Source organism: Argentina silus (genome assembly GCF_951799395.1).
Source record: "Argentina silus genome assembly, chromosome: 1".
Lineage (NCBI taxonomy): Eukaryota > Metazoa > Chordata > Actinopteri > Argentiniformes > Argentinidae > Argentina > Argentina silus.
In genome coordinates this window covers 35,264,717-35,290,627 of record NC_139655.1, presented here as the reverse complement: position 1 = coordinate 35,290,627, position 25,911 = coordinate 35,264,717, and the positions used below count along the sequence as shown (strand labels likewise).

Here is a 25,911-nt window from a genome sequence, read left to right as displayed (position 1 = left end):
CACACTCACAATAACACAAATAGTGCTGGGAACAAAAAGTCCCTGCTTTCCAGAAGCCCAGCCTACAATAAAGACCCATGCGCAGGGGAACTCTGGCTGTTTGATGCCACAGGCCACTGAGCGGAGATTCTAAACCACAGCGATGTCCATGGGTGACTAGCCTAGCCTTCTTACCACACACACACACACGCACACTCTCTCCCGCTCTCATACTGTACATCCTCTCTGAGAACAGGGTGAGCTATGCCTCTGCCAAGACGCCGATCCTCCTTCCTGGGCCAGGCCACCTCCTCGGAGCGCCCGGGCAGCACCGGCACCAGGATTGGCACGGCGGGCTCCACTGGGGCCCCCCGGGGAGTGTTTGTGGGCACAGCCCCCACAGGTGGTGCCTCCAGCCTGGGCACTCGTGTGTCACGGCGTGCGCTGGGCATCAGCAGCGTGTTCCTGCAGGGTCTGCGGAGCAGCGCCGCACCTGTCCTTCCCCGGGCTGGAGACAGGGCGCAGCAGGGGGGGTTCGAGAGCCTCAATGGCTGCTTGATGGAATACAGGGACAAGGTACGCGCCCTTGAACAGCTCAATCAGCAGCTGGAGGAGCAGATCCGACATTGCCTGGACCGCAAGGCGTCCAGTGCCGAGGCCTGGGGCCCACTACGACAGGACTGGGAGGATGTCTACAGACAGGTAATGGGAAGAAAGGTCATGATAAGTTGCTTTAGAACCAATGGCTGTTTTTGAACGAGCCACTCATTTGGCAACCTTATTCACATACGGCATTACTCATAATATTTGAGTGCTTCCCAGCAAATATATCAGTGAAAAAAAGTTAGTCCTCACTGCAGAAATGTGACAGTAAGGAAGAAAGCCTTGTTACCAAGACTACTCTCACTTTTGAGGTGAGCTTTTTCCAAGGATCAGTACCTGCTTCCTTTCATGGGTCGATAAACGTATTTTTGACCATGTGTCATATATAGCAGGCTACAATTCAGTGAAGTGCACAGTGAATTAGATATGCTTTTTTTTCATTAAGCCTATTTCTAAGCACTACTAGGGATGAATGAGCCAATTGAAAGATGGGGGTGATTCGATGGCTTTGATAGTATGAGGACAGATTGGGAATTTAGCTAGGACACCAAGGTTACCACCCCTACTCTAACGATAAGAACCATGTTATCTTTTATGGCCCTCAAACACCACTTCCAGAAGCCTGTTTCATCTCCCATCAAAGGATCGACCAGTCCCGACTCTGCTTACAGTAGCTTCAGAGGCAAACCAGCAGTATGATGCAGGGTGTTATGGCTGTTGGCAAGTAGCAATTCAGTCATTGATTGATATGGATAAGCAAGTGAAACTATACACCAACAAACAGCTACATTTTTTTGGAATGTGTTTTATTCATTTATTTATTTATTTATTTTACCCGGTAAGTTGACTGAGAACATGCTCTCTTTTGCAGCAACGACCTGAAATGTTATGCTATGCTTATGTTGTCTTATCTATTCTAGCAATAGACTGAGACCAAGGGAATCTGGTGGAGAACAGGCTCATTGTAAATGCATGAAATGGAAGGAGGAATGGTGTCAAACACATTTGATTCCATCCCATGTATTACAATGAGCACGTCCTCCGATTTCTACCTCCACCAGCCTTCCCTGACTGAGACTATGACACTATGATATTGTATCATCAAATTATTCATATTTCTCTGCAGTACTGCTGGAGCCTTGTGTCAAAATAACCAGAATACCCATTCATCAAAATCTTCAGGTCAGGACCCCAAGTGTTGCCTGGTCTCAGATCTGTACATGCTTTAACCAACTTCTATATCTATTGTTGTTCTACCAAACATGTATGATGGGAGGATGACAGGGGAGGCTGGTGGAGATAGAAATCTCAGGACAAACTCATTGTAATGATTTCTACCACCACCAGCCTACGATAGTCAACCACATACAAATCTGGGACCACGCTATCTAAGAAGATGCTCGGGAATTTCCTAGCATCTAGTGCCCCCTAGTGAATAGACTGACACTTTGTATGAATCTTTCCTATAGGTTAGTGAAGCCATCCTTGACAATGCCAGACTCATGCTACAGACGGAGAATGTGCAGGCCAACGCAGAGGACTTCAAGGACCGGTGAGAACTCTGCTCTTAGCTCTGTCTCTCTCTCCCCCCTTATTTTCCTCCCTCTCTTTAGCCTTTCCCTGCTTCCCTTATCGTGTGTATTGTGTATGTGAATGTCGTCGATGTTCTATCCGATGTGTTATACACACTGGGTTTTTATAACTGTTTATTTCTTGTTCATTCCCCCCCACCCCCCCGCACACACACACACACACACACACACACACACACACACACACACACACACACACACACACACACTACTTCTCTTTTCCTTAAGGTATGACAACGAGCAACCCTTTAGGAAGGCTGTGGAGGAGGAGATCAGCTCTCTGTATAAAGTGATTGACGATGCCAACCTCACCAAGGATGACCTGGAGAGCCAGATGGACATCATGAGGGCTGATCTCGGAGACCTGGCCCGCAACCATGAGGAGGTCTGTCTGGGCATAGAACCAAACTCCCAACTCACTTTCACCAACAGTTCTGTGTTTTTCTTAGGTTTTTCTTTGGTTCTCTAAAAATAATTCCTCTGCCTAGACTTATGGAAAAGGTTGCTAAACTGTTATCATGGAATGTCACTGGTGGGAACCTCCAATGAATTACCAATCATGGTCTTCAGGTTTGTTAGTGCTGGGCTGAAACAAATGCCTGCATGTGCATACCGAGAAGTATCTCTCCGGTCTAAAAAAGAAGTGACATGTTCAACATGTGTTCTGCCCTGTACAGGATGTGAGAGTGCTTTACAACCAGATGGCAGGACGTGAGGTGGATGAGCCTGACGCTCCCATTGAGACCAATCTGGATCAGATACTGACCTACATTCGCTCCCACTGGGAGCGAGTAATAGAGAAGAACCGCGCTGAGACCGATGCCTACCAGGAGTTCAAGGTTCGTAGCAGTTTCACACACTAACAATATAACCAGTAACACCAAGTGGTGGAATTGAAAAGGAACACTAGGAACTTCTCCTCATGCACTTTGAATTATTTTGGCACTTTTGTGTTTGTCCCTGTGTGTGTGTGTGTGTGTGTGCGTGTGTGTGTGTGTGTGCGTGCGTGTACCCAATGCATATCTGTCTGTGTGTATAAATCTCTTTATGTCTGCATTTCTGCATGTCTTCATGCTGTTTATCTGTGTGTGAGCTCAGCAGCCGGAGAGTGTGAACAGTAAGCTGAGCCGCGAGGAGGAAGAGCTGGAGAGTCTGAAGACAGAGTGTAACGACGCTGGCTGTAAGATTCAGAGTCTACAGGCTGAGACGGAGTCCATCAGAGCATTAGTATGTATTTTGCTACCACCACTAAGGGCTTTTCACACTGAAGGGGACCATATGATTTCACAATTTTATTCAATGCTTATTTTTTCCATTTAAAGTTTTTAGCTGGTCATAAAGTCAAATAGCTCTGTGCGTGTGCGTGTGCGTGTGCGTGTATGTCAAATCAAATTCTAATCAAATCAAATCACACGCTCAACAACCACATTTATTTTCAACAACCACAGTAATTTTAAAAAGTGACAATAGAAGAAAAGTGACAATAGTACTCGTGAAAAAGTGACAGTAGTACTAGTGTGTGTGTGTGTGTGTGTGTGTGTGTGTGTGTGTGTGTGTGTGTGTGTGTGTGTGTGTGTGTGTGTGTGTGTGTGTGATACACTAAGCCTCCCTGTTGTTTTACTTGCTCCAACAGAAGCGAGGTTTGGAGAACTCGCTTAATGACGCCAGGCACTGGCACGACATCGAGATGCAGAATCTGGGCTCGGTCATTGGCAAACTGGAGGCGGAGCTAGAGGACGTGCGGGGAGACATTGAGCAGCAGCGCCACGATTACGAGACACTGCTGGGCAACAAGATGCGGCTGGAGCAGGAGATCGGAACGTACCACGGGATCCTGGACGGGGAAGAGAGCCGCTATCAACCCTCCATGTGAGTCATTTGACCCTCTGATCCTTAACCCTGTCGTCTGACCTTAAGCACTAACTTGCAACACTAACTCCTGATTTGTTATGATTGAATCATGCCTCAATCTTTACATTTCAGCACAAGTGAATAGTAAAAAAATAAATAATAATAATAATATTTGAGCAAATTATTTGAGAAAAAAAAAACGATTTGAGCTTGGTCATAGCACAGGTTGGATAATTGATCATACAACGACATACAATGTGTTTGCAGCCTTAGACAGCTGTCTTGTCAGCAGAGCCTTGAGGGCTACTGTGCCGCTTTACAAAGAGAGGACGCATTTCAACGACTTTGCAAATAAACGATTCAAACTATTATACTGAAACACATACCAAAATATATAGGTTCTAGTTAGCTGGCTACTTATTTAGGTAGGTAAGTAGGTTTATTTATTCAACTATGTTGCTGACGACCTGACAAAACCTTCAGCCCAGGCACCTGGCACCATTCAGTCAATATCAGGCTCACCTCCCACTCACATCAGACTGACCGACAAGCGACAAATTCAGATGAGCGTCTTTCCAGAGTCTAGCCTACGGCAATTACATTAGCGTTGAGCAACGAGAGGATATTGACACAGTTATCCCTTTGTGGAGCGGATAAAATGACGACAAAATATGTTTTATAAAAATGATTGGGGCACAAAACTGAGGGGGCACAAAATTCAAACTGCCCTCTCAAGCCCCCTCGTGGCGAGGGATTACAATACCTCCTCTGATACACAGTATTCATGGCTACAGGTGCTCTGGCCCAGCAGAGTCTGAGCGGAAACAAACTTCCCCTCAACCCTCTTCTGACTCCCATGCCACCCAAACACCTGCAGGTAAGCATATCTAAGGAACGACTATCGCATCTCTATCGTAACTGACTATAGTTTCGAAAATGTATAACGGGGTGTTAACTTCATTTGTGCCAATTTGATTCATTGCTCCAACACGTTGAGCATATTCACAATTATTTAGTCAGTTTCCCGAAACTAAAATAGTACTTTATCTCTCTTGAAAATCCTGGCCCAATCCTCTCTTAGATCAACAAACTTAGACCAAAAACATGTAGTTATTTCACGCACAGAAGATTCACATGCAAACATTGAATTTGTATTGTTACTATCTTACGGCTTTGCGGCTGGCTTGTCGGGAGAAATTCCGTACTTCTTAAGCTATGAAGCTTTCTGGAAACTGACCCCAGACCAATTTCAGAATGTTTTGCCTCACTGAACATCCACCTGGCACAGGGTATGGAAATGAAGATAAAGTATAGGCTCGTCTCAATATTTAGATTAGCTGTTTCTATTAAGACAAACAAACAAACAAATAGCCTCACTAAAAACGATAAGACTTTATTTGAACTGTGCAGTACATCACAATAGTGTAATTGTGTTTTTGTATGCACTGGATAATACAGCTTTGATAGGTGTTATGTTGTGACTGTTATGAGTCATAGAGACAAATCAATTACATGTGTCACAGCCATCCGCTACATATCCTTCTCATTTTGAGTGTTGCTTCTTACAGCCAATTGCGTTTATTTGAAGTCTGTAAACAGTGTAGAAAAGCTGCCCACCGTTCCACCGTGTGTGTGTGTGTGTGTGTGTGTGTGTGTGTGTGTGTGTGTGTGTGTGTGTGTGTGTGTGTGTGTGTGTGTGTGTGGTTCCTCAAGGACCATAACAGGAGAGTGATGGAAAAGCCTGTGAATGAAGCAAGTTTATTCATAAACTGACACTCTGGTTGTCACCAAAAAGGAAAAATAATTTGAGCCATTAGGCTAGTAACTCTATTGATATAAGGCAGCTTTACTTCAAACACACATTTCACCAAAAGGCTAAGACAAACATAAATTTCACCAAAAGGCTAAGACAAAATATTTGTACAGCCAAATTATTTGGTTACAAATGCGACTGGCTATAAACCTAGGTTACACAACTCTGGTTTCCATATTGATATAGGCGGTGTCAGAATGAAATTATACTGCATAACAGACTTCACTCACAAAATATTTGTGTTTAATGATGAATTGGTGTCACATGGAAACTCCTAAACAATCTCTATGGCAAGATGCATCTTTCACCGTAGTTTTGTCCAAATTGGTCCAACCGGTGTAATTTCGTACATGTTCCATATGTATGGCAAGACCCATCATTCACCCAAGTTTCATCAAAATTATCCCAGTGGTGTCGGAGAAAAAGCTTGTGACATATGAATGGACAGAGACCGATCATAGTCCCCTCTCCGATTTCATCAGTAGGGGACAATTATATAAGCCTAAGAGGACAATTCCCATTAGATAGGGTTAGGGTTAGGGTTAGGGTTAGGGTTAGGGTTAGCCTCTCAGAAACAGAATGATCTTGACTTCGAATTTCAGGTTAGCTGAAACTGGATTTCTTTCGAGTACTCTCATGTCAACATGTTTTAACATCTGTCATAACAGTTGCCAATGTATGCAAAATGATGCTGTCTAGTCATATGTCATAGTGTGAAATACAACATCATTACACGTTTGTTACACATAACACTGTTGTGTAACTTCTTAGAATAAGGAGTCATAATGTCATAATGTCATGCCTAGAAATAGAATACAATAGAAACTTTATTTGTTCCCAGGGGAAACTTCAAGTGTTGCAATCGGTAAGGTAGTAAAATACAATAAGAACATAAAACCACAATGCAGACAGTACATGACAGATACATTTTACATGACAAAATAATATGACATGTTAAATCAGTTTTCATTGTAAAGTCTTACTGATGTTGGCAAAAAACTGTTAAAGGGATGGTTCAGCCTATTTTCATGTTTAGGTGAAATATCATCTTATCCTGAGTTATCATAGGCTAGTAGTGAAAGCTTCTCCACTTTGCTACCGCAGCACATGCTAACAGTTAGTAGCGCCCTCTCCAATAGACAGGATTCCGATGGACCTTAAGTTAGCATCGATTAAATTACATGCCAAAATCTCGTCAGAGAAACTTCAAACAAAGTTTAAGTGCTGTCTTGGTATCTCCTCACCCTTCTCGTGTGCGGTCTTTCCACATATGTCTGAGAGCTCTTTGTTTGCCCTTCCCTATTTCCCCACTGATCTGTGCAACTCTGGTTGCACCTGTTGCTGTTTTAACCTAAATGGGCAACTGGCAACCTAACTGTGATGTCAACAATATGTCATACTGTACTACCTGTCATAGCTGTTTGCATGTTTTAGTTGACATTCAGTGAAATTGTTTATGTCATGCTTATTACAACATTATGACAACTCTATGACACGCATAAAGTGAAACCCAAAACATAAGTACTTCAGTAAACCCACAGCAAGCAACTTAATTACATCTGTAAAATCTACCTTAAGATGTTGTTATTCTCCTCTTCAACCTTTGAGTGTTAATGCACACACTACCCCATTCTGTTGAATATGTATGATGACAACTGCCCATTACATATGTTTTGTCTTATCAGGCTCCAGCGCATCTAGCCTCCCATAAGTAGAGGCAGAACTGAGGCTGATTTGGGAACATGGCCACCTCTTTATGTTGGAGCTCAAGTCATGATCTGCTGTCCTTTGGTTTGGAGTAACATCAATTAGTAACATGGGGCTCTAACACTGTTGCCCTCTAGGGTATTTTCTTTAGAAACCATGTTATTATTGCAGTTGAGTTGAATAAAATCTAAACCTCTGCAAGAGAGCATCTGGTTCAACTAGTCCTCTTTATTTGGGTTAGGGTTAGTGGAAGTGGAAACAACCTTTTGGAACTACACTTTCAGATACTGCATCTCCATACAGTACATAAGATGCATTTTTCAAATACATTTACAGCATATAATTCAATACCTTGACTGAAAAAGACCTTCTCTACTAACAAATAAATGCATTTTCCACTTACTTAGGCTCTTATTGAACCACCTTGACAATTTTTTAGTTCATACATACATACATACAATTTATAAGTTCACGTTTTATAAACCTTTTCTGGAGCACTTTCTTGTCCATATGACTTATCATATCTGTGGATGCAAGGACTAACAGTCCATATGTAAATGATAGCTTTAATCAAAGCTATACATTGTTTGTTTACAATGACATTGTTTACAAAGAAAGCAAAACATAACAATTTAGTACCTTATTAATGATAAGGTACTAAACTCATTAGGTAACTTTTGGAGTCGGACACGGTTTATCCCCTTCATGCAACAGGTATTGAAAGGCACTGAAAAGCAACTGCGCAAAAATGATCTCAAACACGCTCATTGCCTTTAGCGACTGCAGTTTGATTATGATTATTAGTTGGTCATCTCCAACGGAGTATTCCAGAAAGCGGGATCAGTGAGTAGGAGAGCTAACTTTAATCAGATCTCATTCAACTCTGAATTAGGGTTCCAAAAAGAGTATTCAAGGAAAAGCCAGAAATGTGGTAACAAATCCTCCAGAACTAACCAGAGGGCTATACTACGAAGCGAGCTATAGAAATTCAGGATTATCCAAAGTTAGCGGGGTTGAGTTATCAAGTTCAGGTTCAGGTTTCCTCAATGTCACGAATGTGGATCCTGATCCTGATAACTCAAGCCCGCTAACTTTGGATAATCCTGAATATGTAAAGCTCGATTCGTAGTATAGCCCTCCTGAATTCCAATTTAAGGTTAGCAGACTGATACAGTGATACTTTTTTATTTATTTTTTTATTTTGTAATCTTAAAATGACCATACTTTCCCCAATTACTATTTACTATTTTAAGTATTTACTTAGGCATATTTCATCAAATATAGCGTGTAACTAAAACAAACATTACCAAAACATAAGCCGAATAAAATAACAATAGTTGTGGATAATTCTAAGACTAGTATGAGAGGTAGGCGTTGATATTGGTTGCAATGAAAACGTGGCACTGACTTTGATCATTGCAGTTCCTGCATAACTTCAATTGAGCTATCTGTGTTCATCTCTCGTGCCTTTCAGGAGTCAATTTAGGTGTGATTTAGCGGCATCATTGGAGTAAGAATCAGCCTCTCAGAAACAGAATGATCTTGACTTCGAATTTCAGCTTAGCTGAAATTGGATTTCTTTCCAGTACTCTATTATGAGTTCTATTTTTGGAATACCCCCCAACTTTATCTTGCCACGATATCCAATAAGGCAGTAACCTAAAGGGTTAATCTGGGATTGCTAATTTTTTGGATTTTTAAATTATTAATATGTAGCCATTGATTCTTTATTTAATATGTTTTTATGGCATTTCTGCTTTATTGGGATAGAGACAGTAGAGATTGACAGGAAGGATGACATGCAAGATGGTCGAGGGTCGGAATCGAACCAGGAACCTTGCGATTACGTGGTAAACGCATTAGTGCGCCCCATAGCCATTGATTCTTGAAGAGTATAACATAAATGCCCCATGAGCTTAGATCAACTGTCTTACCCCATCAGAACCCAAAATATAAGCTTATTTTACTCCATTGTTTGTAAATGATGTAAATGTAAACACACACTGTATAGCTTCAAAACATGGTTAAAACTATATGGGCAGGTGCAGTGTCACCTAGCATACCTGCGCATTAGACAGCTTCAGAACGCGTTCCTCAAAACCAGTCAATAGACTGGTTTACACTGCAGCTGTGAGTGAGTAAATAGTGATTGTTGTGTCAAATCAGTAATGCATTTCGCTGATTCGCACGAAAATTATGCTAAATGTGTCCTGAAAATCACGCTACATAACATAATGAACATGAACCCTAGTGGAAGTAAAGTGATTTCTGGAGTACATTCCAACTGAGCTCAAGTGTGCTGTAAACCACTGTTGCTAACGACACAGCGGTCACGATTACGCAGCTGTCAGTCTAAATTCTTTGTGTGCGTCTCAGTTGGGTTTAGACAGCATTAGCTGACAGCAATAGCCCCATCATTCTGATCTTCTGGAGTCTATGGTCAATCTATGAATTGGACGGTGGTAACATTTCACCAGCCCCATTCCTCAGCTGTTTACCAAAACAAAGTGGCAGGGGGTTGTTTGAATCCCAGATTGCCCCTTGAAAAAACAGCTTTGAATAAACATCACAAAGAGAACAGGAATAATCAGAGACATTCTCTCCAAAAAGCAAAGAGGCTAATTCTAAATTGTTGTCAAATTACAGTAGTTATCTTGACTCATTTTTTAAATGCCACTTGCGGCTCCATCTCAGGACCCAGGCTATGACTCATGTGTAGAGCTGTACATTAAAGTCATTGTGGGAGGGCCAAATGATAGGTCTTCACCTGTGAGTCAACATAATGATCCTTAAATTGGGTAAGCCATTGCAACAGCACATTCCCACAAGAAAGTGTTTATCTGATGTAGCCAACTCAACACGACACAGAAAAAACTGCTATTCATTTATTTCAGAATTAAATATTGGTGTTTATTTGCTTGAAAATGTTATAATTTTCTATGCTTTGAAGCTAATTTAGGTAAACTAAATGCTCTGCACGTTTAATTAAATTAACATGCAAAGATTATGAGTTAATACGAAGTCCATATCTGCTTTCAAGATGAGGGTTCAGCTGGACTCTTCTGTGTTCCCTGACAGCATTTGAGAATCTGAGGAGGACAAATGCTGATATTAAAGAAGAATATCATCTATAACGAAAAAACAACTTTTCTTAATAGCAGTCTACATAGCATTGGTAGTAGTCATATACATGAATTGTAGTCACAAAATTGACTAAAAAGTGTAAAAAATAAAATTAAAAAAAAGATAAGTTTGGACATAAACCCAGTATTTTCATGATCAGTCTATACCGAGTCAGTCCGAGGACTGACTGTGATTTCAGGAGAGTTATTCAAATTTGAAGGTTAGGCTTTGGATGGTACATCAAACCACACCTCCAACATATCTTGTTCTATTTTTGGCTAAATCAGCCAGTGGAGTCACTCTTTAAACACAGGGGTTAATAACAGAGTTAATGGCTTACAAATGGCACAATACATTTTAGTAGGCCTACCTTCTCAGTGATACGGCTACGGCTTTATTTCAATACCATTGACCTCTGTATTTACCTTTGAGCCTTGATAAGAGAAAATGTTCCTGTGTTCGTAATTCAATCCATCATAGCAAGCTACAATGTTACAGAAACTAGCCACTTTACTACCAGCTTTGGTCTCTGCCAACACAATATTCAATACAAATGGAATTAAATGCCAAAATCAAAACATGAGACAAAAAAAGCACAGAAGCACAGAAAGCACAGAAAAAGCACAGAAACAAGTGTCCCAAAGAGTGGGGGTTAGGGATTTTTTTCCTAAACCAGGCCACTATATCCCTGGTCTGTGACAGGCTCACCTGACTGGCGTGATTGTGTGGGGGTGGGGTCACCTATGACCGAGAAGCAACCAGAGCAAGAGTGTTCAGGTGTCTTACTGAGATCACTGGTCCCCCTTCCCCTGCGCAGCTGGGTTGTGTTGATGTGCAGCATTTCGTTATCCTGATGAGGACAACAAATCGATGTGACTTCACAATTAATTGTAATAATATGCACAATCAGTATAATATGAATGTATGCATTTCCCAGGGGGATGAGGCTATTGCCATTAATCATGATAATATCATCCAGGAATATCAGTAATTTTCTATTTAATTAGATCATAAGGGAAAAATTCATGAGATGTATGCACAATAGTAATTGATTCTTAGATAGTTGGTTTCATTGTAGCTTATCAACATTGTCTTTAGACAGATAGCGCATAACATTACAACATTACAACATTAATGTAGCAATTTCTGAGCCTAGAAGAGAAACATTACATGAACCTATTACTACTTACCTGGAAGATAAACCAAAACAATATTTATTGTGGGTTTTAGAATTACTGGAGTACGATGTTGCATGCCTTACTGTAAATTGCCACTTTCTGCACATGAATGTAATGTTTCTCTTCTTGCCACAGTCCTTGTTTTAACACCATCCATTCAACAGCCATCACATTTATTTACCTTTAAATCATACAAAGCAAAAACACCCAAGAAAGTGTTAGATAGTGACAAATAAAGTTTGTCATTCAACCTTACCTGAGGTGATCTGAGTATTTCACCAGCTGTTTCTATGGGCACAGATTGTGTTGCAATTATTGCAATAGCGAAAACGACCAATACCACTGATATCTTCTTCATTGTCTCTTCTGTCAGTGCGACTAGCAGAGTGAGAAATCTACATTCAAGACAAGCTTGACAAGTCTGTTAAAGCTGGGTGGGACCTGTGCTTCTCCTTTTTGTGGCAAAGGGCTCAGCAATGTGGTTGTAGGGGGCTGGAGTTCAATAAGTCGGTAATTAATTGAATAGCAGGTGCAACAACATTTACAAGTTAAGTAATATCAGCAGGCAGTAATTGGTGGTCAGGGTTGGTTTACCTTGTATTTACAGATAACAAATGTACAGTCCAACTTAATCTGTGGATGATGAAACATGACTGCAACAACCACAAATTACCCACTGTAACTATTACTAAAAATCACTGAGAAACTGCATATGTGTCCATTCCTAAACCACTATGTTTCTAGGTAATTGGTGTCCTCTCTACAATCTGTCCTGTCTGTCTGATTACAAGGTCTTGACAATACATGTTCCTAAAAGAATTAAGGTTATGCTATTGGTTATTATTAATAAGACACTATCTGGCTTTAGGACACATTGCAAGCAATATGAGAGTAGTTCTTGGTATGTCACTCTGGGCTTGTTACAGATAACAACTATATTGTGTTTATAGATATCCACACAGCCTTTGTCAGATGTCACATCTGCAATATATGTGTCACTATCATGAGAAGCAAAATATGCATTCACTGGGCTACTATTGGGCCCTACTACATTAACTAAATTGCATAAATCATATGATGTACAATAAATAGCAATATAGTAATGAATATCACGCCACCACAACTAGCAACTTTTCCCAAATGTACAGTATCTGATGCATTTTCACATTAGTAGTACATGACACCTTGTTTCCACAAGAGTGCCTCAATATTGCAATTTGCACCTTTAAACAGTCAAAGTTGTGGCAGTAGACAACTGTAGGCCTGGTGTATGGGTCAAATTAAACAGAGAGGTGTTGCTCATTTGAATACATTGTCTTTTTCAGCTAATGACAACATACAACAACTCTCACTTAAAGCGTTTTTAACAATTAATTTTATTGAACTCTATTCTTTTTTTTTGTTTTGCTGAAATGACCATTATGACACCTTTGCCATGACTTTAATGACAACAAATGTATTGAGGCATATTTGAGACTTTCAAAAACACTCTATACTCCAGCTCTATACTCAGTTTGGATTTGAAATCAAACAATTACTATGAGGATTCTCAGCTTTAATTCAATGTTTTCTTTTTTCAGATCTCTTTCCCCATTTAGAAAATACAACCCTTATATATATATATATATATATAGTCCCCTTATTTCAGGGAACCAGTAGTATTGGAAAATTGGCTTGACAGGTGCTTCTCAATGTCTAGTACTGATTCTAGCCTTTATGTTTTCCTTTGGAGTCTGCTATTGGTGTCTGATTGAGTTGTCACTGCAAGTCAAGGAAGCCATTACTGGGCTGAGAAATCAGAAAGAAACTATCATAAACATTTCCAAAACATTAGGCTAGCCAACAACAACAGTTTCAAACATTATCCAAAAGAAGAAAAACACTGGTGAGCTCAGCAACTGCACGGCCTAGTTAGGCCAAGGAAGACTTCTAGAGTGGATGAATGCTCCATAATTAAGAAAAACCCCAAAATGACTGTCCCACACATCAGGAACACTCTCCAGGAGGTAGGCGTGAATGTGTCAGAGACTACCATCCACAGAAGACTTCACCAGCAGAACTACAAAGGCTACACTGCAAAGTGTAAACCACTAGTTAGCAACATAAACCGGATAACCAGATTACCGTTTACTAAACAGTACCTAAACGAGCCTGCAGAGTTCTGGAAAAATGTCTTGTGGACAGATGAGACAAAGATTAACATGAACCAGAGAATCCCCGTCATACCACCTTATTTTTTAAATATGGCGGAAGGGGTGTTATGGCTTGTGTGTGTATGGCTGCCACTGGAACTGTCTCACGTGTCTTCACTGATGATGTAACTGCTGACGAATGAATTCTGAAGTGTACAGAAACATCTTAAGTACAAGCAAATGCTTCCAATCTCATTGGACGGCGCTTCATCATACAGCCAGACAATGACCACAAACATACTGCCATAGCAACAAGTTTTTCAGGACCAAAAGTAGAAAGTTCTAGAGTGGCCAAGTCAATCTCCAGATTTAAATCCAATTGAACATGTACTTATTTTGCTGAAGATGGAACTTATGGCAAAAAGACCTCAAAACAAACAGCAACTGAAGATGGCTGCAGTACAGGCCTGGCAGAGCATCACCAGAGAAGACACCCAGCGTCTGGTGGGGTCAGTGGGTCGCAGACTTCAGGCAGTTATTGGATTGTCGCCCAAATACTAAACATGAGTGCTTTATTTGGACATTCTATAATTTTTTTCCAACACTTTTGGAGCCCTGAAATAGGGGGAGTATGTTTCAAAAATGTTGTACTTTCTAAATGGTGAAACCAATCTGAAAGAAAAAAACAAGCAAAAACAAGCTGATAATCTCTACTTTGACTCCACAATAATTGTTTGATTTCAAATCCAAACTGTTGAGTGTAGAGCTAAAAGAAGACAAAATGCTTCCTCTTTCCAGTACTTATGGAGAGCACTGTGCTGTATCATCATTCCCATTTCATTATTCAGTTTTGCAATAAATGTTCTACGTTCATCTCACACAATCATCACACACTTTTGTCTGCAAGAGATCCTGAAAGTCCAATGTGGTACACATTTTTTTCTACATCTTGAAATATTTTTTTATACATACAGTAAATTATTCAAATGGATCATAGGCATAGCCATCAGAGTGGGCCTGAAGAAAACGATATTCTATAGTACCCTTCAATTCAAATGAAACAAATTGACATTTGATTGGCAGGAGAGTCTTTAGTTTCTTTTGACTGTAGCTCTCCTGTCAACATAGAGGTAGGTTTAAAAACATAAAAATAAAGATAAAAAAAATTAAATTGAATACATGAAGTTCACTGGTCCACGTTTTGGAAACAATCAATTTTAAGCATACAATATTCATTATAGTAGTACTAAAAACGTACAGTTAATAAATCAAGCTAGAAATGGTCAAGTTACTTTGTAACGAAAAAAGTACAACCAATAATAAATACAATTTTATGACCAGTACCAAAAATCTGAGTAGTAAAAATACTGCAACCACAACTGGAAGTTAATACAAAATATATATATATAATGTAAATGTGTAATATATTACCATAACATCCTCAGAAATGTTCAGCAATGGTAAAACAGTATCATCAATATTTCAAATTCACAGTAATTAATTCCAAATTAAAGTTGTCAATCATGACAGAATGTAAGTCTGAACAGTCGAGAAAGCAATATTACATTTTATAGTACAATCCATGTTCAATTATGCAATTCCATAACTCATTCTAAAAATAGCTTGCCACTTCCTTGAAGGAGGTTTAAATATTCCTAAATTCCTAAATTAAGATTCCTAAGAGGATTCCGCAGAATGTTAATGGAATACTTTTTTTTGTCATCCTATCTTTTGTTATTGTAGATTTTCCACAGGAAGAGGCTTGCTACCTCTGAACAACACCAGTGGCTACCATTTTCCCACTCTTCTAAACACCCTCTAGAAGGACATGGTCATAGGGTTGCCTAGTTGCTGCATCAAAACACATGAGGTGTTGCAACTTCAATTAGCCCAAAGACCCTTCTACATTTACCCCTTTTGCAGGGATCCTTTTTTCCCACTAATATAATAATACAAATAATTGTAGCGAATTATCCAGTCAGAATAATGCTTTTTCTCCCAAAATAGAAATTAATTTTAGCCATCTTGATGATTAATTTTTACAATCATGAGTACACAACGCTTCCAGTTTAGAGAAAACCATGCAACCAAAACATATCCTCAGTCAACTGCCCAGACAAGTAAGTGGCTGCACTTGTTTTACAAACACAGAGTGGCTGCTCTATTGTTATGCAACAGAGCCCTCTATTGCACCAAGTCAAAAGTACATTTTTTCTCAGGATCATTCAAATTGCCTCACTTTCACTTGCGAGCTGTTCCTTTGTTTATGCTAGCAAAATGTTTTAGTCTCTCATACAATATCTGATATCAACATTGAATAACCTGATTTACCAGTCCACACTTTTCACGATCCATCCCCCTCTACCTCCACCTTTTTCCCTCTGCTTAATGCTGCAGAACTACTGGTTCACCCTCTCCCAATGGCAGTTACAGATAGGAGCCTTGAGCTCTGCTACCAGGATAATAATCTCTGGATGACTCAACCCAGCCTCTGCATCGATATTCTCTACATCACAAAACCTCTCAATGGTACATTGGCTGAACCAGGCTTATAGAAAATAAAAGCATGGTTTAAACTGTAGAACCTAGCATGTAGAACATAGAGGAGAGTTGCCTCATCTTGTTAATGGATTTTTTGGGAAGTTCCGTCACCCATTAAAAAATGTGAAAAAAACCCTATAAGTTCAAAACCTATAACTTTTGATTGTGGAGTTAGGCAGGCAGAAGGGGAATGCAACCTACTCCAACCCCACCCTCGTGGCAAACCATTGGTGTCATGAATGTCCAGCGGTTGGTTTCGGCATCGTACATCTCTACAGAACTCAGGTTGGACTGTCCATCGTAGCCGCCCACAGCATAAAGCCTGCCACAGTTCGCTACTAGTGAGACTCGGCTGCGCCGTGTGTTCATGGCCACTAGGTGGCTCCACTGGTCCGCCACCGAGCTGTACAGTTCCGCCCCGCTGAGAAACCCAGAGCCGTCGTAGCCCCCGGCAACATATAGCTGGCTGCCTAGGGCTGCAGCACCGTGACGGCAGCGCTTGTTTATCATCCCGGCAACTGGGTGCCACAGGGCCGTGTGCTGGTTGTAATACTCCACCTGTAGGATGGGAGGTATAATGGCAGTAAATCCCAGTGTCAGTAACATGGCCATCTAGTCTATTACACCATCACATGGTTTGCTTTCCAATGAGCACCTTCTGGCCCATTGGGGTTCCTGTAGCTTTGACCCTGAACGTATTATACTAATATTATTTTTTTTAGCTATCACATTTTTTTAGCTATCACAAAAAAAAATGTAGCTGGAGTGGGACTTATTAGATTTCATTATTATTTTGATCCATAAGACTACAAGATCTTATGAATTTGTTTTAAAGAAGTGTTACTGAATGGCCTATCTTGTTGGGGTGTGCAGAGTACTTGGATAAACAAGTATTTTTATGGATTTGGGATGTTTTATGCATCCAATCATAATAAAAGTTAATTTTTTTGTTATTATCTGGAATCTGAAAAAAGGTTTAGATGCCGCAGCTCACAGTATTTAGTTTACCAATAGTTTCTATCGTCTTCTATAGTTTCTATGCGCCTTGTAAACGCCTTTCATTTTCTCTGATCATAGGTATCATCGGATCACAAACATAAAGAACATAAAGACCCAGTTAACGGAAACCGATACAAGTATTGCCAGATCAGCACACCCCTAGCATCCTGTAGTCCTGTGGCAAAGCCATTCTCTGCAATATGACAGGTGTATACAAAATTATATTCTGACCGTGTTGAAAATCTGTAAACCATCATGGCCACCCGATACGAAAATCCTTCCATCAAAAACAGTAACCCCAGCTGCACTGCGACTCGCACTCATCTCTGTCACTACCGTCCACCTGCACAAGGACATCAAGAAAAGCAGATGGGAAAAATAACACATACAGATCAGGGTTTCAATCAAATCCATTTAAATTCAGTCAATTCAGCCTTCAGTGTTCGCAGGGGAAATGGTCCTCACCTGTCAGCTTCTGGAGAGTAACATTCTACAGAGTTGAGAGAGGATTTGCCATCATAGCCTCCGCAGACATATATATGCCCGTCGACGACAACTGTTCCCATTGCACTGCATTCAAGGAAAATGGGGAGAGTCAACAGCAAAGTACATTTTGTTTTTGTAGACCCGTATACCAAACCAAATATGTCCCTTTTAACTGCTTACACAATGTTTTTCCTTTACAGTACAGTACTCTAGATTTACAGTACTCTACCTGCAGTCGATAACCCAAGTTTTTAGGAGCATATTTCATTTTTGTATATAAATAAAACATAAAAAAATGTATAATGGGAACAGGGACACACAGAGAATAATGAACATTGTTTATGAAGTTCAGTACTGAGTCCATGTTGTCTTCTACACAGATACAAACATTATTAGGGAAGGGGCAGGAACCCTATTGTTATTGTTTATTGTTTTCCGTAAAAAAAACGACTGTAGGCCACACCTTATACTAGATATTACCCTAACTGACCTGATGGTGGCACTGTAACTTGCAAATCCATAGAAAGTCAGTGGTACATGCTTGACATGTTTGCCATAGTGAGAGGAAACTTTCCAAGCGAGTTAGTCGATCCCCTCTGTTTATATAACAAAACTGATGTTCAACCCAAAACGTGCTCCTCCAAGACCGTAAGACCGAACAACAGCCCACGGTGCATCAACATGTACTACTGTGAACAGTACTGTACATGGACATTGTCATATCTTGCTATGTTAATGTGATCTCTGTCAAAATAATTGTAGAATATTTTCAACATAATTGTTGAAAATATGAATTTTATCTAAAAAACAATGTGACCCATAATAGTAATACGAAAATTGTGTAAAATGTTTAACATTTTCATAGACCTGCAGGACCTCAACCATACTCCAAAGTCTGTGTTGTACGAGGCCTTGAGTCATTCTTACCTGCGTTGACTGTTCATACTAGCAACACGTGTCCAAGTGTCTGTTTCTGGGTTATAGACCTCCACTGTGCTTAGCCGTGATTGTCCGTCATATCCTCCAATGGCGTAAAGCAACCCGTTGACAACTGCCACACCCACTCGACTTCTCGCAGTACTCATTGGCTGACACCGTTCCCAGCAATTTCCAATGGGGTCAAACACTTCAACTACATTTAACGAGTCACCTGGATGCAAGAATAAGCGCACAACATTTCACATTTACATAGACCTCCACTGTGCTTAGCTTATATATATATATATATATATAATATATAATTATAATAATATTATATATATATATATATACACACACACATTATATTATATTAAGTAAGTAAATATATAAGTAAATATGCTAACCCAGTTTTTGAGATAGCTCAGCATTTATCCCACCATGTGAGAAAGCATTTAGTGTGCTGTTTGCTGTTTTTTTTTTTTTTTATCCCAATGGGGAAAATGTTCTGTATGAACCAGTCACCATTTTGTTCCCTCAATCTCATCCATGTTATAATGTCATGCTTCACCTCAAGATTTCTGTTATGCTAGGCACTGTTTATTAGGCGTAAGGGATAACAAAAAAAAGTGTTACCTGCGCTATTTAGTCCACCAACTGCATATATGAGCCCTGCGATTGAGGTGCAGCATCTTTGCCGGGTCTTAAAGGCAGGCAGGTGAGGACGGCGCTCTGGCATCAGGTGGAAATCCTTTGCTTCATCAACAAGATCCCTTTTGGACAGAACACACAAGATTGACAATGTATGAGGTTTGCAGTTTTTAAAAGCATATTAGCATGGAAGCCACTTGTAACAAATGTGGATTTCTTATTTACAGTATCCCTTCAGATCTGTGGGTGGTGTCGAGGGTTTGGATGTGATTGAGCCCAGAACAGAGCATGTGAGCGGAGTGGAGCGCCAGTGGAGCGGGGGTATTTTGTCTGGAGCATGGAGCACATTTTGAAATAGCTGGAGTGATAGCTTTTTCTCGCGCTCCATTTCCGCTCACCTCACAAGCTCATGGGCAGCAATTTCAAAGCAAATATGGTCTGGTGTCACCTTCACTAGTTAAATATGGTCTGGGTCACCTTCACTAGTTAAATATGGTCTGGGTCACCTTCACTAGTTAAATATGGTCTGGTTTCACCTTCACCAGTTAAATATGGTCTGGTTTCACCTTCACTAGTTAAATATGGTCTGGTTTCACCTTCACCAGTTAAATATGGTCTGGTGTCACCTTCACTAGTTAAATATGGTCTGGGTCACCTTCACTAGTTAAATATGGTCTGGGTCACCTTCACTAGTTAAATATGGTCTGGTTTCACCTTCACCAGTTAAATATGGTCTGGTTTCACCTTCACTAGTTAAATATGGTCTGGGTCACCTTCACCAGTTAAATATGGTCTGGGTCACCTTCACTAGTTAAATATGGTCTGGTTTCACCTTCACTAGTTAAATATGGTCTGGGTCACCTTCACTAGTTAAATATGGTCTGGTTTCACCTTCACTAGTTAAATATGGTCTGGTTTCACCTTCACTAGTTAAATATAAGTGTCATGTTAACAATAGATGGTGGCTCTCTACCATTTTAAAATGACATTCTTGAGCAGCACCATTTTCCCTGTGAGCGCACGGGAGCGGAGCAGGGAAGTGGACTCAGAGTGGAAGAGCGGAGTGTAAACAAATCCTTGTGAGCGATTCGTTTACACTCCAGAGCGAGGAGCAGTTTTTCCGACCACTTAACTCCACTCAAATGTTCTGGCCCAGAAAGTCAGTCAGTTACCTGCATTTGTGGCAGCATCGCACCAGTTCATCCTGCTGAACACAATCCGCTAGGAAATGGGGCCGACAGAGGGGCAGGCGGGTCTTGGAGAGCAATTCAGGCAACCGTGGTTCCCGCTCTTCACGTTCGTGCCTCACCCACGCCAGAACGGCTTCAAACACCTGGTATGGGGATGCGAAGCAAGAAGCGGAGGGTCAATGACGTCCTGACCTAGGTACACAACACTTTGTCCTTTCCTCTGTAGCTGATTATTGTAATTTACAGTTATAAGAAATCTGAGTTTTAGTTTGTCAATATGTTATTGCACTGACTATAATCCATCAAATGAGACCAGTTGTATGGTTCATAGGGCTGGGCGGTATACTGTTTTATGGATGAATCCACTCTGTGATATGTATTTTGACTATACCTTCAACACCAGTTTTGTTCCTCTTCTCGTAACACGTGCAGATTGTGTGCCAACGGTTTAGTTCCTAAATTTAACATTAATATCTGACTCACTGACAACATTCAAACATTAGCTCTCATCCGCGACACACAGTGCAAAATAGCAGAGATTAGGCGAGAGACGTATTAGCGGAGAATTAACATTAATGAATAGGCACAAACTGTCAGTTGAGAAGTAAGGAGTATTTTTTTTAAATCAAGAGGATATGTAGAAAGATATGAGCTTTCCTATTAGAGAAGTTCACAATATATCGCTCCGACCGGAAAAATATAACAATATGTACGTATTAGGGCTGAAAAGATTAATTTAATAACTCAAATAATTAGATTACCAAAAATCCTCGATTAGAGTTGTCTGCCTTGAGTATTCTGTTTTTATTTATTTTTGCTGGTTTTTATAACAAAGTGCTAAACATTTTAGAATTTTTTTTTCTAAATTGGTAATGTTAATTTAAAAAAAAATTCTGGTTCTAATCATAGACATATGTCTAAGGTTCTAAGATGCAAAAGGCTATAGCCTACATCATTTATTATCTTTCTCTCAATAAAGCATTTAAAAAAGCAGTGTTTTCACAAGTATCGACAGAATACTTGATTATCAAAATAACAGTTGCAGCCCTATACTGTATGTATCGCTATTCGATTTGATGATAATGACACAAGATTCATCGCCCTCATATATTGCGCATCACTGACCTGTTCTTCTGCTTTGACGTTCAGCTCATCACAGCCCACCAGCTCCAACACCTCCTCTGGCTGGAGACTGAGGAACTCTTCAGAAACAGACACCTCCACAAAGTGCTGGTGGACAAAACTGTTGGCAGCGTCATACAGCGTGGTGCACATCATGGTCTCTGCAAACTGCCGCACACCCAGACAGTTCTTAGGATGAAGTCTGGGATGAAATAAAAGGAAGAGAAAGTCACTCCGAAACTACACTGCAAGCTTTTTAGTTGTTTTAACACTCGAAGCATAAAAATGGGTAGAAATCGAAAGCACAAGCCACTTCATGAGTTGTAAACACTTCAGACACGTGCAGAAACACTAGAAATAGACTTGACATGTAAAAAGTCACTTGTAGCCGGGTGTAGCCTGTCTAATCACAGTGGTCCGTTTCCACTGCCATAAAAAACAGACGTGTGTGAGAACACACCTGTCCTGGAGGAAGGAGCAGCAGGCGTCCTTCACATTCTGCAGCTGTAGAAAGCTGGCTCCGATCAGAAGAGATTGGACGTTTTGTTGGTCGATGGCCACGTGACCATTATACGCAAAGTTTATCAAGGCTTCGAGCGCGCTGCAGAGGGGGGGAAACAACGGAGGCAGGTTAGTCACAACACACTGGAGGTACTGGCCACATTATGGTCCCATCCATAAACAACCCCCTGGTCCTCGTAGGCACTTCTAGGTCCTTATCTCAAAAAGGATTGGATCAGTGGAGGCTAGTGGAGGTAGAAATCGGAGGATGGGCTCATTGTAATGCAGGAATGGAATGACACATGGTATTTGATACTATTCCTCATTCCATTTCATTCTAATGCATTACCATGAGCCCGTCCTCCGATTTCGACCTCCACTGGATTGGATAGGTGGATAGGTACATAGCTATAAGCAATACAGGAAACGCTTCCACCCAGCTTATCAGAGGGGAGAGTGGAGCTACTACCATATTGCTACCAATCCAGTCCCTTTAGATCTACACAAGTGCCTACTGAGTATGGGCTAGGGGTTGTTTTTGGACGGGCCCATTCATTTTGAGGCCGTAAGTGGGTGCAGGTACGTTACCTAGGGTCCATGCCCTGCATGACGATCTCATCTTGCTTGCATTCCACCATGTCATTGGTGAACATGGCATGGAAGTACGGGATGGAAGCAGCAAGCACAATCCTGTGGGCGCTGAACTTGTGATCTCCAACCTAAATTATAGGTAAGAGGTGTTGTGAGAGTCATTAAATCAGGTTTGTGCTAAGAAGGATATAACCTCGTCCCCAGACTATTGCGTACAGTGCATGTAAGCCTGGAATAACACTTTTGTGGGAGAGAATTTACTGAGTAAAGTAAGATTAGTCAATCACACAACTGCGAGGTGTGGCTCGGAACAGAAACGTGTGGTGTGCAAACAGTGGGGGGAAGTGCTCATTCTAACCAGAGTATGCAGCGATATTGAGAAAACATGTTTCTGCATCTGCACACGAACACAACAATTTGTGAAGGAGGGGTAAAGGTTTGTCTCATAAGTTTACAGTAGCTTGCTAAATGTCCCTACACTACAGAAGCTTTACTGCATGGTGCAAACCACTAGTTATCCTCAAAAAGGATGGTTACAGTTTGCTAAAAAAAGTACCTAAAAAGCCTGCAGAGGTCTGGAAAAAGGTATTGTGGACAAATAAGATGCATATTATCATGTAATGGAGGAGGGAGTGTTAATGAGTGATTGCAAGTGGAAAGTTTGGGAAAAAAAGGCATCTGCATAAGATTTACAGCATACCACCCCATCTGTGAAACATGGTGAAGGCCTAGCAGAGAAGACACCCAGTGTCTGGTGGGGTCAATGGGTCGCAGACTCCAGGCAGTTATTCCATGCAAAGGATTGTCGACCAAATACTAAACATGAGTGCTTAATTTGGACATTTGATAAATATGTCCCATCACTTTTGGGTACCCTGAAACAGGGGGACTATGCATAAAAAGTGTTGGATGATGTATGAACGGTGTAACCAATATGTACACAAATACCATCAAATAAAAGCTGAGAATCTCTACTTTAACCTCATAGTAATTGTTTGATTCCAAATCCAAACTTGCAGTGTAGAGACAAAAGAAGAAGAAATGCTTCACTGTCCCATTACTTACTAAATGCAGTGTATATCAATGATTAGGACACAAACTGATTATGGAGGGAGAGATCTGTTTTCCTCTCAACGTTCGCTCGCGACACAAGTAATTAGGATATGTTTTGGTGTTGTCTTGTTGTGCCATCTGACGGATTGTATAACCGTACGTTATCTTACGTATATTAGGATGCGGTTTACACCGTAGACTTCGTGCCATAGGAGTCAAGCCCCTCGGCAGCCACGCTAGGGCTAGAAGCAGGGCCAAGCGGTTTATGGTCAGGCCCTGGAGTTCACTCTATCTCCATGTCCTCTGTGACTGTTTGCAGTGGCTTCACCGTCCTAAGCAGTATTATGATAAGCTGCATCTTAGGGTTTATACACCTAGCTACATCCATCTGCGTTCCATGAACGACGATAAGTTCCATCATTAATACTTCCGGTTTCATTTTTCGCGACTTCAACATAAGAGAGCGAGGTAAGAGATCAATGGAAAGTGATGGGATCACAATATTGTCTCATGTTTTCAGAGAAATAAGGAAATATTACGTAACAAAATGTATATACTTTTTTTTAAAGTCATTTTCATCATTATAATGTGTACTGTGGCCATACAGCTAATAGTGCCCCATCTGGACTGCATAAGGCACCTATAATGGACTGTACACAAATATTTCACCAAGGCTTAACTTGACATTTACTACCAATCTACTCAGCAACACTTCTAGAACCTAACACTAGTGAGTTTCGACCATGAGCTGTGTCATACAAAATGTTGATGGCTTTTTTTTTTTTAATTTAATTTTTCTTTTTCATATCCTCATTTACATACACCCACAGTAGGTGGGCGGAGTTCCACCCTTGAACGCAGATGCTTCAATCTCTCTACTGTGTCCCAGACCCTGCGGCCTGTGACAGCTGTGGATATATTATACGCACACACAGCTTTACCTGCATCATCAGCTCGCTTTCCCCTCTGGCTTAGTCATTCAAATCCTCCCTGTCTCTACCATGACCCGCATGCCCTCCTGGCCCATAGTAAAGACAAACTCCCAATCCCTTGATATGAGACAAATTGCAAGTCTTCTAGAGTATATTAGAGGCTATCTTGCTTGGAGTTGTAGAAATTGTCTGGTTGGCTAGTCGTGGTCAAAATTAGCCATGATGAAACGCATGACTTAATTTTGTACACTTTATACTTCTATCTGTATGTTTCATAATGGCTAGATCAAAACTATGGAAATGTAACAAATTCAGGCACCGATGACAACTAGCTATTCCTCCCACTTTAATTAGCTAGCTAGACTGTTGGTTTGCTCGCTGACTATGGCATCATTGGCTAAGCAAGCTAGCTAACTAGCTGCTAGGTTAGCTAGCTAGCTATTTAATTACAGAATATTGCGGCTTGGCAACTACCTTTAAGGTGACATCGCAGAGTTTCCCTTGTCTTCGTATCTCCTCCATAACAGCATATCCACGACCTGGTAAATCGTGGACAGAAAAATGCATCAAATCCTCCAGTTCTTCATATATCATATCACCCATCGTCATTGAGAAAAAGAAAATAGCGAATTTTTAAAACGCGCAAGGGGAAGGAGGAAATGATTGACACGAGACACCGTAGTCGGAATGTTTACTAGAGCGTTCGTTTCGGTCGCCCGGGCGACGGCCGGTGGTATTGATTAAATGCAGATTATTTCGATTTTCTTGCGGGCAGCGTCTTCAGGCCTGACATGCGACCGGGTCAAAGCTTATCTAAGGAGTATTAATGTTTCTCTCTCGTTCTCTCTCTCCCTCCCCCCTTTCTCTCTCTCTCTGTGTATACATTTTTAATGTAAAGAGTTTGCAAGTGTTTGCTCTTGATGCGTATCCTCTACTTTATGTGTTTTTC

The 25,911-nt window shown here is 40.8% G+C and overlaps 2 protein-coding genes and 1 long non-coding RNA gene across 3 annotated transcripts; 1 reads left to right on the top strand and 2 right to left on the bottom strand.

The window, feature by feature from the left end:
- Positions 1 to 243: 243 nt before the first annotated feature.
- On the top strand, positions 244 to 7,683 carry bfsp2 (beaded filament structural protein 2, phakinin; the record flags this gene model as incomplete). The annotated part of the gene is made up of 8 exons (XM_083671647.1): positions 244 to 681; positions 2,052 to 2,134; positions 2,403 to 2,559; positions 2,852 to 3,013; positions 3,273 to 3,401; positions 3,808 to 4,043; positions 4,820 to 4,902; positions 7,524 to 7,683. 8 exons carry the CDS (start codon positions 244 to 246, stop codon positions 7,547 to 7,549), a joined length of 1,314 nt encoding a protein of 437 aa, XP_083527773.1. The 3' UTR covers positions 7,550 to 7,683.
- A 2,883-nt stretch (positions 7,684 to 10,566) lies between these two features.
- LOC310805858 lies at positions 10,567 to 12,223 on the bottom strand. The gene is made up of 3 exons (XR_014554259.1): positions 12,103 to 12,223; positions 11,377 to 11,518; positions 10,567 to 10,634 (listed from the first exon to the last, which is right to left on the bottom strand). It is a non-coding gene; the product is annotated as an uncharacterized lncRNA (long non-coding RNA).
- Positions 12,224 to 13,096: 873 nt separating this feature from the next.
- Positions 13,097 to 25,602, bottom strand: klhl18 (kelch-like family member 18). The gene is made up of 10 exons (XM_083671661.1): positions 25,437 to 25,602; positions 22,975 to 23,105; positions 22,346 to 22,486; positions 21,889 to 22,087; positions 20,746 to 20,906; positions 19,559 to 19,695; positions 18,932 to 19,154; positions 17,984 to 18,088; positions 17,750 to 17,861; positions 13,097 to 17,077 (listed from the first exon to the last, which is right to left on the bottom strand). Exons 1-10 carry the CDS (start codon positions 25,569 to 25,571, stop codon positions 16,691 to 16,693), a joined length of 1,731 nt encoding a protein of 576 aa, XP_083527787.1. The 5' UTR covers positions 25,572 to 25,602; the 3' UTR covers positions 13,097 to 16,690.
- Between the last annotated feature and the right edge of the window lie 309 nt (positions 25,603 to 25,911).

Excerpts from the sequence above, each read along its gene's own strand:
- klhl18 (XM_083671661.1), bottom strand. The coding sequence starts at position 25,571 with ATGACGATGGGTGATATGATATATGAAGAACTGGAGGATTTGATGCAT. Across the intron at positions 23,106-25,436 it reads TCTGCGATGTCACCTTAAAG|GTTGGAGATCACAAGTTCAG; the intron begins GTAGTTGCCAAG and ends CCTATAATTTAG. Across the intron at positions 19,696-20,745 it reads CGATGCTGCCACAAATGCAG|GGATCTTGTTGATGAAGCAA; the intron begins GTAACTGACTGA and ends TCTGTCCAAAAG.